This window comes from Elgaria multicarinata, chromosome 13 (genome assembly GCF_023053635.1).
Source record: "Elgaria multicarinata webbii isolate HBS135686 ecotype San Diego chromosome 13, rElgMul1.1.pri, whole genome shotgun sequence".
In the NCBI taxonomy this organism is placed as follows: Eukaryota; Metazoa; Chordata; class Lepidosauria; order Squamata; family Anguidae; genus Elgaria; species Elgaria multicarinata.
The window spans coordinates 24,474,837-24,491,150 of NC_086183.1; the positions used below are offsets into that span (position 1 = coordinate 24,474,837).

Sequence of the window (16,314 nt, forward strand, 5' to 3'; positions counted from 1 at the left end):
CCTAGCTGTTACAAAGAGTTTACAGAGAGTTAGGCCATGGCTAGACCTGCCGATATCCTGGAGATCACCCCGGGATCATCGCTGTGCATTGACATGATGCACAGGGGATCCCAGGAGCAGGGAGGGATGATCTCTCCCTTGCCCCGGGATATCGGCATAGCCTTAAATCCCGATTTTCCCCACTGTCTTGGGATGATCGTGAGTCCTTTGTACAGAAAAAAAGACCCTAGCCACTGCCTCTGTGGTTGGTTTGTTCATCCCTGCCAGGAAGTATTCTAAATACTGCTCAGATGACCTTCCAGGGCATTTCCTCATGAAAGGACCAAGAAGTCTATTTTAAAATTGGACTGGGTAGGCCTGCCAGAAGAGATCAGTCTTTATAGCGTTTTTAAATTCAGAGAGACTGTTAAGTTGGTGAATCTCTCCTGGTGGGGCATTCCACAGTCTGGGAATGGCAGAAGAGAAAGTCCTCTGGGTAATGGTTGTCAGCCTAGCTTTCAGTGACTGAAGTAAATTCTTCCCAGAAGCCCTGAATGTGCGGGGCAGATTGTACGGGAGAAGGTGATCCCACAGGTAACCTGGACCTAAACCATGTAAGGCTTTAAAGGTAGTCTAGACGTTATAAGTCTACCTTTACCAACAAATCTACCTTTAAAAGAAAGGTACACAACAATTATTTCCTAAAAAGAAACTTCTTAGGTCTGAACTCTCTCTCATAGCTACAACCATTGGCCTGGAAGTTCTTAATCCAAGAAATCCAAGTTTCATGGATTTTATCTTACATGTATCAACTCCCATGTTCTGGTATGTTCTGAAGGCACATCTGGGACTTTCTAAGACAAAACATGTCTTATCTACCACTGTTACTTCAGTCCAAATTCTACTCAAACTCCAAGTAGTTCTGCTGCTTTTCCTACTAAAACAATCTTTCTTCTTCTTTATAGAATGGAGGTGGAATTGATCAAAATAATGTATGGGGCGGCAATAAAGTAGGAGGCAATGGCAATAGCGTAAGTATTGGTAGTACCCAGAATTCCTTTGCAGTTTGAGCTCATCAGTATTGCTCTATCCTCCATAGAAAAATGGTCTCTTTTTTAAAAAAATGTACTGAACATATCCACTGAAGCTGCTTCCTTCTGCATGTGATATTTCATAGCAGAGTCAATGTGCACAATGCTTAACTGAGTATCTATAAGAAGAAATGACTCTGCCCCAAGGAGTTAACCATTTACAATTCAACACAGGGGTGGAAGGGGAAGAGAGAGGGTAAATGGCACGTGTACACATTCAGTTTAGTTCTACAATCCTTGGGCTTTCTTTCATTTGGGGATGTCATGGAAATGGTGGATATTAAGGAAGGAGGTAAAAGGGAGGGGAAATCATCACATTTGTTTTCAGGAAGGTGGTTCCAGATATATGGGGCAGAGGGAGAGAAATTGCTGCATCGTTTGAGGTGCAGGACTCCCATATTTATGTTATTCCTGCTCTAGTTTTCTTACTAAGTCCTTCCATCATCATGAAAGGGATCTGTAGGAACAAAGTCCTGTGGTGGATATAACTGCTTGTCATATTACTTTAAAAACAGTTAATCAGGGATGGAAAAGCTTGAATATCTGTGACATTGTTAACTCCGCTTTTTTAAAAATTGCAGAACGTCTATGCAGCTGCTCCAGGAGTAAGTATCCACAAGTGCAGATGATCTCTCTGTTAATCTGTTGCCTTCAAAAATTTAGTTTAGTTGGTCTAAACAATTTAAAGACATCAGCATTTGGACTAGTTACCCAACTCGTTGGTTTTGGATTAATGTGGTAACATAATGTATGGGTGGAGTACAGAAGGGTCTTTGGGGAACCCTAGAGAAAACAATCCTTAGTGCTCAGTTTGATGCAGAATTACTCTGGTTGAGGGAAATGGGGGAGTACCCTAGAAGAGGGCTAGGAATTCAACCAAGAATGCTCCAGACTTAAAAGTTTTGTTGAAGGTCCCACATTACTTTAGATATTACAAGGCCATAGCTAGACCTAAGGTTTATCCCTGGATCATCCAGGGGTCAAACCTGTTCATCTAGGTGACACACAGGAAATCCAGTACTCAGGCAGGGGTGAACCCTGGATGATCCCAGGATAAACCTTAGGTCTAGCTGTGGCCCAAGTCTCTATTTACCAAGCGATCTTAACAATTACTGTTTCTTAAAAAGAAATTTATGAGGTCTCTACCCTGTCTAGTAGCCACATCCATTAAAATGGCAGCACTTAATCTAAGAAGGCCAGGTTTCATCTATTTTACTCTAGACCAGCCTTCCTCAACCTGGGCGCTCCAGATGTGTTGGACTACAACTCCCAGAATTCTCCAGCCAGCTGGCTGGGGCATTCTGGGAGATGCAGTCCAACACATCTTGAGCGCCCAGGTTGAGGAAGGCTGGTCTAGACATATTATTTCTAATGTAGAGTTCTGTTCTGAAGTTACATCTTGCATTTCAAGAGACAGAAACATCTTATCTGCTTCAATCTCTGCAATCCAAATTTTGCTCGAGATGTATCTCCCAGATCCTGTCCCAGAAAGTGCTGCTTATGTCCTCCAACATAGATTCAGCTCCAGGATGTAAAGTTGCTTTTCCCCCAGTACCCACCTCACAAGATCCTCTTTTTGCTCCTTTCCAGAATGGAGGTGGCATTGATCAAAATAATGAATGGGGTGGCAATAAAGTTGGAGGCAGTGGCAGTGGTGTAAGTATTGGTACCCAGAATTCCTCCATGTTTGTATTGATAAGTATTGCTCTACCCTCAATAGTAAATATGGTCTATTGTTAAAATTGTCTCAGACTTTTCAGTTGATTCTGCTTCTTTCACTTTGAGAAATTGTCTAGCAATGTGACTGTGCATGGCAAAATTGCCAAATTATTTAAGGGAGCAGGGATCCCATATATATCCCTTTTTATACTCTAATAATGATAGCACATTATCCTGTATTCATACATGCAATTTTTAGTGATAGAGACATTTTTTTCTGTGGTGGATATAATTATTTTTCCTTGCTGCTTTAAAAGCAATAAATCAAGGTGGGGAAAACATGGAGATTAGTGGATGTCTTTACAAATCTCCCCTCTTTTTAAATTGCAGAATGTCTATGCAGCTGCTCCAGGAGTAAGTATCTTATAGTGCAAGTCATCTAACACTGCTGCTTTCAAATATTCAGTGTGGTGACTGACTTCTTGGGTTCCAATAACCTGCCAAAAAACACCAAAACATTGACCATGACAGGGAAAGATGGTCCAGGGCAAATGTCTCTCAGATCCACACCCTCTCCACAAAATGTTCATGCTTCAGCATCCTATCTGGTGCAGCCCATTCAGCATGTGCGCTTTTCCTATTTGAATGAAAAGAAAAAGAATGGGAGTGAGTTGAACTGAACTGCAAAGTGGAGGTCAAAGAATTTCAGTGAATGTGAGAATCACTGGTTCTTTCATGCCTGACACTTTCAGAGGAAGAAAGTTCTTATCTTCCTCCATTTTTTCAGCCCAACTTCTGCCCAGATATATCTCCCGGAGCTTAATCCAGTACATGCAGTCATATCCTTCACCATAAGCCATAGCTTGATGAGGCGATCCCCTGGGGTGATCCCCAGGATCGTCCTTGTGCATCCACATGATGCACAGGGGATCCCAGGAGCAGGGAGGGATGATCCTTCCCTTTCCCCGGGATGTCACCCTACCCTTTCAGCCTGCTTTTTCCACTGTCTCAGGATGATCCCAAGACCACGGAATGTGTGGGCAGGTGTCGCAGTTTGTCCTGGCTCCTCGCGGTTAGTCACGAGGAGCCAGGAACTGTGCATGGGGCATAAAGCACCTCAGGAGCAGTGCAACCATCAGGGGTGGGATGGGGGAGTGGGGAAAATTGTTAAAAATAAAAAAAACACTCACCATTTGCGCACAAGTGCAAAAAGATTTTCCTTTAAGTAAAAACAAAACAAAATGGCAGGCACGACGTCCTGTTCTTCTGAGGCCATTGCGTGCCATGTGTACAGAGGGGGAGATCTCATGATAAAAGTATTGCAAGATCCTCACCCCTCTGTCACGCTAGACCCGTAGGTCTAGCTGAGACCATAGACTCTGCTCCAGGGTGTAAAGTACTATTCCCACAGCGTCCACCTCACTCACAAGCTGCCCTTTCTGCTCCATTCCAGAACGGAGGTGGCATTGAACAAAATAATATAGCAGGTGGCAATAGAGTTGGAGGCCGTGGCAGTGGCGTAAGTATTGTACCCAGAATTCCTCTGTGTTTTGTGTTGATAAGTATTGCTATACCCTTGGTAGTAAATATGATCATTCCTTCAAATTGCCACAAAATGTGTAGGGGGGATTCCGCTTCCTTCTCTTTGAGAAATTCTCTAGCAGTGTAAATGTGCTTAACTGAGTACCGAAAAGCAGCAAACTCCCTTCCCTGAAGAGTTTGCCATCAAAAATTCACATGAGGAAGAAAGGGGGAAAAGATGAGAATAGATAGTAAGAATATGCTACAGTTTAGGTCTATGTACTTGGTTTTAGCTTCACTAGGGGATGCTAAAAGCTTATGGGAAAGGGGGATTGAAGCCTCATCTACACCAAGCAGGATATTGCACTATTATTATTATTTATTATTATTATTTATTTATATAGCACCATCAATGTACATGGTGCTGTACAGAGTAAAACAGTAAATAGCAAGACTCTGCCGCATAGGCTTACAATCTAATAAAATCATAGTAAAACAATAAGGAGGGGAAGAGAAGGCAAACAGGCACAGGGTAGGGTAAGCAGGCACAGGGTAGGGTAAAACTAACAGTATAAAGTCTGCACAACATCAAGTTTTAAAAGCTTTAGGAAAAAGAAAAGTTTTTAGTTGAGCTTTAAAAGCTGCGATTGAACTTGTAGTTCTCAAATGTTCTGGAAGAGCGTTCCAGGCGTAAGGGGCAGCAGAAGAAAATGGACGGAGCCGAGCAAGGGAAGTAGAGGCCCTTGGGCAGGCGAGAAACATGGCATCAGAGGAGCGAAGAGCACGAGCGGGGCAATAGTGTGAGATGAGAGAGGAGAGTTAGGAAGGAGCTAGACCGTGAAAAGCTTTGAAGGTTAACAGGAGAAGTTTATATTGGATTCTGAAGTGAATTGGAAGCCAATGAAGAGATTTCAGAAGCGGAGTAACATGGTCAGAGCGGCGAGCCAAGCACTATGAAAGCGATATGTAAGCAGTATATACAAAGCAGGAGACACACTACTGCTTTACAGCGGTATTGAAGTGCGCTGACAACTGGCCCATGGACACACACCATATACAGCTTTCATAGTGCTATATCCTACTTGGGCCACAGCTAGACCTAAGGTTTATCCTGGGCTCATCCAGGGTTCGCCCCTGCCTGAGCACTGGATCCCCTGTGTGTCACCTAGATGAACAGGTTTGACCCCTGGACGATCCAGGGATAAACCTTAGGTCTAGCTATGGCCCCGGTTCCATTGATAGGGTCTTTAGGGATAGAGTCTTTTTTCCATGGTGGGTATAATTGGTTTTCCACACTGCTTTAAAAACAATAAATCAGGGTGGGAAAGCTTGGATATCAGTGGATGTTCTTACCCAACTTCCCTCTTTTTAAATTGCAGAACGTCTATGCAGCTGCTCCAGGAGTAAGTATCCATTAGTGCAAGTAATCCAAAACCATGTCCTTCAAGTATTTGATATGACTACTTACCTCCTGGGTTCTAATAACCTGCCCCAAAATCCCACACACAATGTCTATGATAGGGGCAGCAGCACTAGCTTAAAGGAAACTTCCTGGGGTATCCCTTTCATTTGGAAAAGTGGTCTAAAACTATTGAGGAAGTCAACATTTGGACAAAGTACCCAAGTTGGTTTGAGATTAATGTAGGAATACACTGTATTGGTGTACCAGGGAATGTTCTTTGGGGATGCTACAAGTCTATCTTCACCAATAAATGTACACAACACTTATTTCCTAAAACGAAACTTCTTCAGTCTCAACTCCAGGGAATGTTGTTGTTTTCATTCTAACTTCATCTTTTTGCTCCTTCATAGGATGGAGGTGACATTGATCAAAATAATATATCGGGTGCCAATCAAGTAGGAGGCGATGGCAATGGCGTAAGTTGGGGTACCCAAAATTCCTTTGCAGTATGAACTGATCATCATGGTTCTACCACCTAAGAAATTGGGGCCACAGCTAGACCTAGGGTTTATCCTGGGATTATCCAGGGTTCGCCACTGCCTGAGCACTGGATCCCCTGTGTGTCACCTAGATGAACAGGTTTGACCCCTGGACAATCCAGGGATAAACCTTAGGTCTAGCTATGACCATGGTCTCTCTATAAAGTCTTAGCACATGTTTCAGTAGATTTTGTTTTGGTCTCTTTCTCATATTCTATAGTAGCACCATTGTGCGTTGTGCTTTGACCTGAAGAGTTTGCCATGAAAATTTAACAAAATGGCGGAAGGGGAGAAAGACGTAGGTGAGGGTGGATAGAAAGAATGTGCCTGTAATTTAGTTATGTTTACTTCACTTTAGCTTCACTAGGGAATTCCAAGGGTTTATGGAAAAGGTGAGATGTTGAATATTGGAAGCAGGAGGGAGAGCGAATGTTAATCACAAATGTGTTTAGGGAGGTGGTTCCAGGCAGGAGAGAAATTGCCAAGTCATCTGAGAGAATAGGGGATCCTTATTTATGTTAGTCCTGCCCTAATGGCTGTAGTACATAATGCCGATTTCATTGATAGGGTCTTTATGAACAAAGTATTTTTTTTCCCCATGGTGGATATAATTGGTTTTCCATACTGCTTTAAAACCAATAAATCAGGGTGGGAAAGCTTGGATATCAGTGGATGTTCTTACCCAACTTCCCTCTTTTTAAATTGCAGAACGTCTATGCAGCTGCTCCAGGAGTAAGTATCCATTAGTGCAAGTAATCCAAAACATGTCCTTCAAGTATACTTACCTCCTGGGTTCTAATAACCTGCCCAAAAATCCCACACACAATGTCCATGGCAGGGGCAGCAGCACTAGCTTAAAAGAAACTTCCTGGGGTATCCCTTTCATTTGGAAAAGTGGTCTAAAACTGTTGAGGAAGTCAACATTTGGACAAAATACCCAAGTTGGTTTGAGATTAATGCAGGAATATGGTGTATGGTTGTACCAGGGAGTGTTCTTTGGGGATGTTACAAGTCTATCTTCACCAATAAATGTACACAAGAATTATTTCCTAAAACGAAACTTCTTAATTCTCAACTCTATCTCAGAGCCCCAATCATTGACCTGGAAGTTCTTAATCCAAGAAGCCCAGGTTTTATGGATATTAATTTTTATCTATGAGTTCCTATGTACTGGTGTGTTCTGAAAGCACATCTGGAACTTTAAGAGACAGAAATGTCTTATCTACCACAGTACCTTTAGGCCAAATACTGCCCAGACTCCAGGGAATATTATTGCTTTTCATTCTAACTTCATCTTTTTGCTCTTTTCCAGAATGGAGGTGGCATTGATCAAAATAATGTATGGGGTGGTAATCGAGTAGGAGGCAATGGCAATGGCGTAAGTTGCAGTACCCAAAATTCCTTTGCAGTATGAGCAGATCAGCATTGTTCTACCTCCTAAGAAATATGGTCTCTCCCTAACGTCATAGCAAATTTTTTAGAAGGTTTTCTTTTGGTGTCTTTCTCATATTCTGTAGTAGAGTCTTTGTACATTGTTCCTTGACCTGAAGAGTTTACCATGAAAATTTAACAAAAAACGTGAAAAGGGAAAAAGATGTAGGTGAGGGTGAATAGAAAGAATATGCCATAGTTTAGTTCTATTTACTTCACTTTGGCTTCACTAGTGGATTCCAAGGGTTTATGGAAAAGGGGAGATGTTGAATGATTGGAAGCAGGGGGTGGGGGGAAGAGAACGTTAATCACAAATGTTATTTATGGAGGTGGTTCCAGGCAGAAGGAGAGAAATTGCCAAGTCATTTGCGAGAATAGGGGAGCCTTTTTTATGTTAGTCCTACCATAATTGCTGTAGTACATAATCCCAATTTCATTGATAGGGTCTTTAGGGATGGAGTCTTTTTTCCGTCGTGGATATAATTGGTTTTCCATACTGCTTTAAGAACAATAAACAAGGTTGGGAAAGCTTGGATATTGGTGGATGAACTTACCCATCTTCCATCTTTTTAAATTGCAGAACGTCTATGCAGCTGCTCCAGGAGTAAGTATTCATTAGTGCAAGTAATAATAAAAAAAACCCAATGCCTTCAAATATTGAGTAGGACTACTTACTTCCCGGGTTGGAATAACACACTCTTAATAACATGCAAAGGAGTTGCCCATGACAGAGGCAGCACTAGCTTAAGGAAAACTCCCTTGGCCATCCATTTGTCTTGGAAAGGCGGTCTAAAACTTTTAAGGAAGTCAACATTTGGCAAAGTACCCAACTTGTTGGTTTGGGATTAATGTGGCAATATGGCATACGAGTGTTAGTTGGGAGTGGTTTTCGGGGACCACCAGGGATGTGTGCTTTGTGTAAGGCAAGATCTCAGTTATTGCCATGCAGGGCAATTCTCTCTTGGATTCACTGCTTCTCCCCAGAATGTTCATGCTTCAGCATCCCATCTAGAAGAGACAACTTGCACTGAGAATTGTGTGTCCCATATTCTGCTGCCAGAATGAAGACAGGACAAGGCTTCCAGGCTTCTCAAAGCTGCCAAATCAAGATTTAGCATGGGCTAACTTGTACCCTTTGATGAACACCATTTCCCTTCCCCTCAGACCATTGAAAACTGCTGCCCTGATCTCACAGTTCAGTGGATGTATTTTCCTGCCCTCTAGTGGTTACAGAGAAAAACCCTTAGAGCTCAATTCCATGTAGTTGGGCTGTCTTGTAGAGAAGGGGAGGGAGGATAAAAAAAAAACAGCTGGAGTGGGAACGGGATGAAGGAATCTAGAAGACATGATTACCTAGCTGGAAATGTGAACAGTAATTCTCCACATTACATTTTTGGTTTGTTTGCAAGTTTCTCTTGTGCGCCCAGATGTTACAAGGCTAAGTTTACCTAGAGATCTTCTCCTTCTCCTTCTCCTTCTCGCAAGATTCTCCTGTGAGCCCAGATGTTACAAGGCTGTGTTTACCAAGAGATCTAAAGAAGTTGTAAAAGAAATTTGCTAGATCTCAATGCTCATAGCCACACATATTGATTTGGAAGCCCATAATTAATGATCTCCAAGTTTCATATATATATATATATATATATATATATATATATATATATATATAAATTTTCTATGAGTGGTATGTTCTGAAGGCACATCTGAAATGCCTTGTCTTCTTCAGTTTCTGCAGTTCATATTCTCTCCCATCTGGCACAGAGCACCAGAGAGTTAACTTATTTTTTAACAGCATTCACTTAACAAGATGCTCTTTCTGTTTCTTTGTAGAATGGAGGTGGTGTTGATCAAGATAATATATATGGTGGTAATAAAGTAGGAGGCAACGGCAATGTCGTAAGTTGGGGTACCCAGAATTCCTCTGCAGTTTGAGCTGATCAGTATTGCTCTACCTACATAGAACAATGGTTTCTTCTTAAAGGTGTCACGATTCCCACCCCCCCAGTAGATTCTGATTTCTTTCTCTTCATCATATTCTGTAGTTGTGTCATTGTGCATTGTGCACTGTGTATGTGATAAGAAGAAATTCCCTGGATCTGGGGAGTTTACCAACAAGATTTAACAAAATGGTGGAAGGGGGGAAATGTGGTGAGGGTGGAGTGAAAGAACATGCCTGTAGTTTAGAGTTCTATGTTCTTGGACTTTTCTTCACTAGGGGATGTCAAGGGTTTATGGGAAAGGGCAGATGTTGAGTGATTGGAAGCTGGGGGGAGAGAGAATGTTAATCACAACTGTGTTCAGGGAGGTGGTTCCAGGCAGAAGGAGAGAAATTGCTAAGTCATTTGAGAGAATAGGGGATCCTTATTTATGCTAGACCTGGGCTAGTGGCCAAAGTACGTGATTCCATCTTCATAGATGGGTTTTTTTTAGGGACAGAGTCTTTTTTCTGGGATGGATATAATTGTTTCTTCCTTACTGCTTTAAAAACAATAAATCAGGGTGGGATGGCTTTTACATTGGTGGATGTTCTTACCCATCTTCCCTCTTTTTAAATTGCAGAACGTCTATGCAGCTGCTCCTGGAGTAAGTATTTAATAGTACAAGTGATCCAGGACCATTGCCTTTAAATACTGAATATGACTACTTACTTCCTGTGTTCTAATAACATGCTCTTAATAACATGCAAAGAAGTTGTCCATGACAGGGGCAGCACTAGCCTAAGGAAAACTCCCTTGAGCATCTCTTTCCCTTGGATCTCATAATTCAATGCATGTATTTTCCTGCCCTCTAATGGTTAGAGAACTTCAGAGCTCAATTTTATGTAGAGTTGGGCTGTCATGTTGTTGTAGGAAAATGGGGTGGTGGTGGTGTTTTAAAATAACAGATGGAATAGGAATGGGATGGTGTAATCGAGAAGAAGAAAGGATTACCTGGATGGAAATGCAAATCTTAGTACTTCACACTTCATTTTTTTTGCAAGTTTTTTGGTGAGCCCAGATGTTACAAGCCTATGTTTACCAAGAGATCTAAACAACATTTGTTTCTTTAAAAGAATCTTGCTATATCTCAACCCTATGCAGTAGCCACACCTGTTGGTCTGGAAGCTCATAATCCATGATCACCATATTTCATGGATATTTCTTACATGTATGATTGTGTGGTATGTTCTGAAGGTACATCTGAAATGTCTTGTCTTCCTCAGTTTCCTCAGTCCATATCCTGTCCAATATTCTGATATAGCAAATGCTGCTCATGTCTCCTGGCATGTAGTTAACTTGCTTTTTTTAACAGCACCCACCTAACACTATGTTCTTTCTGCTTCTTTGTAGAATGGAGGTGGCATTGACCAAAATAATATATATGGTGGCAATAAAGTTGGAGGAAACGGCAGTGGCGTAAGTTGGATACCCAGAATTCCGCTGCAGTTTGAGTTGATCGGTATTGCTCAGTAGAAGATATGGTCTGTCCTTAACACTCTAGCAAACTTTTCAGTTGATTCCACTTCCTTGCCTTTGAGATATTCCATAGCAACATCTGTTTCAATGGCATTTAACTGATTACCAATCAGAAGAATGGTCACTGCCCCACGGAATGTAGGAGATGGTACATGGCAAGAATATGCCTATGGTTTAGTTGTATGTACCTGGGCTAAACTTCACTAGGGGTTGCCAAAAATTGAGTGACTGGAAGGGGCAGAGAGCTTTTATCACAGAAATGTTTGGGGAGGTTGTTTCAGCCAGAAAGAGAGAACTTGCTAATCTATTTCAGGTAGCATGGGAGCTTTATATAAGTTGCTCCTGCTGTAGTGGTGGAAGTCCATTATTCCATCTTTATGGGTGGGATCTATGGAACTATGGCCATAGCTAGACAGGACAATATCCCAGGGATCGCCCTGGGATTATCCCTGTGCATTCACATGATGCACAGGGGATCCTGGGGGCAGGGAGGGATGATCAACTCCCTTTCCCCGGGATCTCACCGTACACTTCTAGACCACTTTTTCTGTGGTCTCAGGAATGTGTGGGCAGGCGTTGCAGTTTGTCCTGGCTCCTCGCGAGTAACCATGCATGGGGCACAGAGCTCCTCAGGAGCTCTGTGACCATTGGGGGTGGGGTGGGGGGAGTGAGGAAAGTATTTTTTTTAAAAAAAAACCTCAATTTTTCACATGAATGCTTGTGTGCTTCATCAGCTTTAACAAAAAAACCAAAATGGCAGACACGATGTCATGCACCGCGTGTAGACCAGGGCAACGATCTCGCAATCATAAAATCACAAGATCGTCACTGTAATACCCCCTGGACTAGCTGAGGCCAAAGTCTCTTTGCTGTGGTGGATATAATTCTGAATGTGCCTGGTAGTTAACTGAATACTGATAAGAACCAAAGTCTCTTCCTGAGTTTAGGATCCAAATTTTAACATATGGGAGAAAGGGGGGAAGGTGTAGGTGAAGTTAGATAGCAAGAATATGCCTACAGTTTTTATATATCTGGGCTTAGCTTCACTAGAGGACGTGAAAGGTTTATGGGAAAGGGAAAGGTGGGGGACTTAAATCAGAGGAGAGAGGGAACTTGAATTACAAATGTGTTCAGGGAGGTGGTTCCAGGCAAAAGGGGTGGAAGGGGAGTACAAAGCTCTTATTTACAGTATGCGAGTCCTGCTGTAGTGTCCATAGAACATGTTCCCATCTTCATAGATGGGGTCTTTACACAAAAAGAGTATTTTTTTCCACCATGGTGGATATTTTTTTCCCCCTTGCTGCTTTAAGAACAATAAACCAGGGTGGGAAAGCTTGGATAGTGGTGGACATTCTTACCATCTCCCCTCTTTTTAAATTGCAGAATGTCTATGCAGCTGCTCCAGGAGTAAGTATCCTATATTGCCAGTGATCCAATGCCATTGTCTTCAAATATGTAATATAACTTCCTAGAACCTGGGTTCTAACAGCCTGCTAATCCCAAGATCTATGATATCCACATCATTAGTTTAAGGGGAACTTCTTTGGCATTCCTTTGGGGTGGAAAGGTGGTCTAAAGCTTTTAAAGAAGGCAATATGTGGACAATGTACCCAACTTGTACATTTGGGATTAATGTGGTAGTGTGCAGAATGGGTGGAGTGCAGAAGGTTCTTTTTCAGACCTTCAAGGATCAGTTTATTCGTAAGACAAGTTTTCAGTATATGGCACTCAGGGCAAATTGATCTGGGGTTAAAGTGGTAACAAGTGTGTATGAGCAGAGTACGGAAGGGTCTTTGAGGGACATCCAGGGGTGTGTGGATTGGGAGAGGACCCTTTAATTGGACCATGTAGGGCAATTGACTATCAGGTCTACCTCCCACCCCCAGAATTGCATTGATTCAGCCTCAATGTAAAATCATCCTACCCCAAATTCTATGCCCCATACAGGATTTCTGTACTGAAGATATGATAAGGAACCAATGAGACATATCTTTACATCCATATCTAGCAGCTTTTTTCATTTTTACTGTAGAGTGGGGATAGGGAGACTGATCAGGATTGTGATCTTTGTGTAGGGAGTAGGGGAACTTTTAAGATCCAGTAGATGCTGCTCACATCCTCTGACATGGATTTTACTGCAGGGTGTCAAGTTGCTTTCCCCACCCACCATCATCCATCCACCTAACAAAATGCTTTTTCCTGCTTCTTTCCAGAATGGAGGCGACATTGATCAGAGTAACACATATGGCAACAATGGTATAGGAGGCAATGGCAATGGCGTAAGTAGTGGTACCCAGAGTCCCTCTGCATCTTGAAGCTGATGGGTAGTGCCCCATCCCCAGTAGAGAAATGGCCTCTCCTTACCATTGCAAGAGAAGTTGGGATTGATTCGGCTTCCTTCTTTTTGAGACATTCTATAGGAATGTCAGTGCACAGTGTTTAAGAGCTAATAAGAAGAAAGGTCTCTGCTTCAGGGGGCTTAATAAGAAGGAAGGAAGAAAAATATACAGGTGTGGAGAAATGGCAAGAATGAACATTCAGTTTAGTTCTACATCCTTGGGCTTAGTTTCATTATGGGATATCAAAGGTTTATAGAAATAGGGAGGGGGTTCAGGAAGAGCCTCACGGGTCAGAGAAGGAGAGAGGTTGCACCACAAAAAGTGTTTGGAGAGGTAGCTCCAGATAGAAGGATTAGAAAGGGAGAACAGGCAGTATTATTTGAAGTGTTTATTTAAAAGAGGGCCCTCACAAGATGGCTCACACAGTTATATTACATCAGATTATATATATACACATTATCCCATCTTCATGAATGGAATCTTGTAGGACAGAGTGTCTTTGCAGTGGAAATATAATTGTTGTTCATCACTGCTTAAAAATCAAAATCAGGGGACTCTGTGCTTTGATATTCGTGAACATTCTTAACTGTCCCCACCTTTTATTTATTTATTTTTAATTTCAGAACGTCTATGCAGCTGCTCCAGGAGTAAGTATCCCCAAGTGCATGTGATCCATTTATTAATCCATCACCATGAAATATTTAATATTGCTATTTACTTCCTGTTTGATTAACCCCCCCCCCCAAATCCCAAAGTCTTCATTCACCACAGGCCCAGCACTCACAGAAGGGAAACTGTGTTGGGCATCCTTTGGAGTTGGAAAGGTGGTCTAAACATTTTAAAGTCCCCAACGTATTATCCATCTAGGAAGGAACATGGGGTATCAATGTAAATAGGAAAGGCTTTTCTGGGGTGGATTTATTAGAGGACACCTCCGTTGGTGCTACCTAGGGCAAATTCTCTGGAGAGCTTTAAAACTTAGCCAGTTCTTGGAATGATTATGTCTTACCTTCCCATCTAGCAAAATCAACATAAAATCAACCTACCCTGAACTGGGTGTCCCATAATGGGCTACCAGATTGAAGATGGTTTGAGTCCTCTGTGCTTTCATTACCAAGTTTCAGCAGATGCTGAATTTATCCCTTTGATGAGCACAATTGCTCTGGCCACTGGAACAGCAACCCTGATCTCATAGTATTTTCTTGCCCTCTAGTGGTTAAAGTGAACAATTGTTGAGCTCTATTGGGGATTTTGTAATTTTTGTCATGTACAAAGCCTTCCAATGATTGAGTCTTGGGGGGAATCTACACGTTGTCGCGAAGGCGCTTCATTTAGGTACATCTTTTAAAAAGGCGCACGGAAGCGCCTCTTTCTTCACTGTGTGTACTGGAAAACGCTCCACCTCAACTTCCCAGCCCCTACCAATGGCTCCAACGCTCATCGTAGAGCTCCGGCTTTTGGGCGGTATAGAAATGTAATAAATAAATAAATAAATAAATAAATCGTAGTTTGTGAAGGAGCGGCCGCTCGGCTCTTAAGGAGCACGGTAATGTATCTTTGCAGAACTAAAAGCATCTGCCTTGTAGAAGTGGGGGTGGGGGTGAGTGGAGATGTACCCTCCGTGCGCAGGGGGAACTTACTTCTGAGTAAACACATCTTCCTGCCCACATCTATTCCTTCCTGTGTCAGAGTAACTTAAACAAATGCCATGCTTAGCACACACCCCCCACAGAAACACCGCCACCCCCAGCTCCACTTTTTTGGTGGAGAGAGATGAGTGCGGGGTGGGTGGAGGGAGAATCCGATTTTGGCGACGGAACATGTTGGAGGGGACGGGGTGGGGTGGGTGGCTCCAATGCTCGTTTTCCAGTACACACAGTGAAGAAAGAGGCGCTTCCGTGCGCCTTTTTAAAAGATGTACCTAAATGAAGCGCCTTCGCGACAATGTGTAGATCCCCCCCTTGGAGATTCCACAGATGGGATATGCTCTGATTGCTCTGAGCTCAAAGGGGGTGGAGCCAGGAGAAGGCACATGACCTTCTGGACAACCCAAGAACATTGAGATGGGAATCTCAGAGGGCCAAATTCAGCCCCTGGCCTGAGGTTGCCCACCCCTGCTGTAGAACATGAAGCACTTTGGATTAGCAACATTGGTTTTAATTATGTAGCTACCATGGCAAATCACGCCACTGTATAAATAATATAGTGATGATTATCAAATAATGATGAGGGGCTTCATGCAGTTATTGTAAAGAATATCTGGTTGTTGTTGTTTTTAAGAAAACATTCCTCTTGGGTCAGTATAAAGTGGGCATGATTCTTGATCAATGCTTGAGCATTCTCCAAGTCAATGGGTGCTGTGCTACAACAACTCAAGAAATCATGGATTTGAGCTAGGTATTTGCAAGTGTACTAGTGCAGGAATAACATTCTTCTTTTCTTTGGTTTTGTTCTGCCTTACAGAATAATAAGGACAGTATCGAAATTGTGGTGAGTATTAGTACCTGCTTGTTTGAACCTTCTATCAGTTATAGAGTTTAGGGGCAAAAAGATACTGAGACCACCTCACCGGGGAAAGTCAGCTGCTAACCAGATGTTGTTGATATTATACAGAGTTACCTTTCCACAAATGAGATAATAATGACATATTGTTTCAGAGCATTTTACCAGGGAAAATCCCACAACTTTACAATAGCTTTTCTCCTTTAAACAAGAGTTCTACATGTTTTATTTATATAGCCACAAGATGGTGCTGTAGTCAGCCTCTTCTTATGTCCTGATTTCCTCTTTACATGCTGAAATGGAAAGGGGGGCTTTTTGTTACTAGTTCCCCTCCCCCCTGTTTCAAATTAAGCTGCGGGAATCCTTCCAAGGAACAAGAGAGGCACTGGAGGTTTA

At 42.4% G+C, this 16,314-nt stretch overlaps 1 protein-coding gene and 1 long non-coding RNA gene across 2 annotated transcripts in view; both read left to right on the top strand.

The window, feature by feature from the left end:
* The first annotated feature begins 951 nt into the window (after nt 1–951).
* LOC134408486 (uncharacterized) lies at nt 952–2,725 on the top strand. Its single transcript, XR_010026100.1, has 3 exons — nt 952–1,010; nt 1,652–1,675; nt 2,661–2,725. It is a non-coding gene; the product is annotated as an uncharacterized LOC134408486 (long non-coding RNA).
* A 3,743-nt stretch (nt 2,726–6,468) lies between these two features.
* The window catches only part of LOC134408390 (uncharacterized PE-PGRS family protein PE_PGRS10-like), a 177,108-nt gene continuing 167,262 nt past the window's right edge, over nt 6,469–16,314 (top strand). Inside the window, exons 1-9 of the mRNA XM_063140649.1 lie at nt 6,469–6,489; nt 6,900–6,923; nt 7,504–7,569; nt 9,453–9,518; nt 10,182–10,205; nt 10,952–11,017; nt 12,461–12,484; nt 13,291–13,356; nt 15,880–15,906. Of these exons, the coding sequence (XP_062996719.1) occupies nt 6,469–6,489; nt 6,900–6,923; nt 7,504–7,569; nt 9,453–9,518; nt 10,182–10,205; nt 10,952–11,017; nt 12,461–12,484; nt 13,291–13,356; nt 15,880–15,906 (384 nt within the window). The remainder of the gene's footprint in view (nt 6,490–6,899; nt 6,924–7,503; nt 7,570–9,452; nt 9,519–10,181; nt 10,206–10,951; nt 11,018–12,460; nt 12,485–13,290; nt 13,357–15,879; nt 15,907–16,314) is intronic.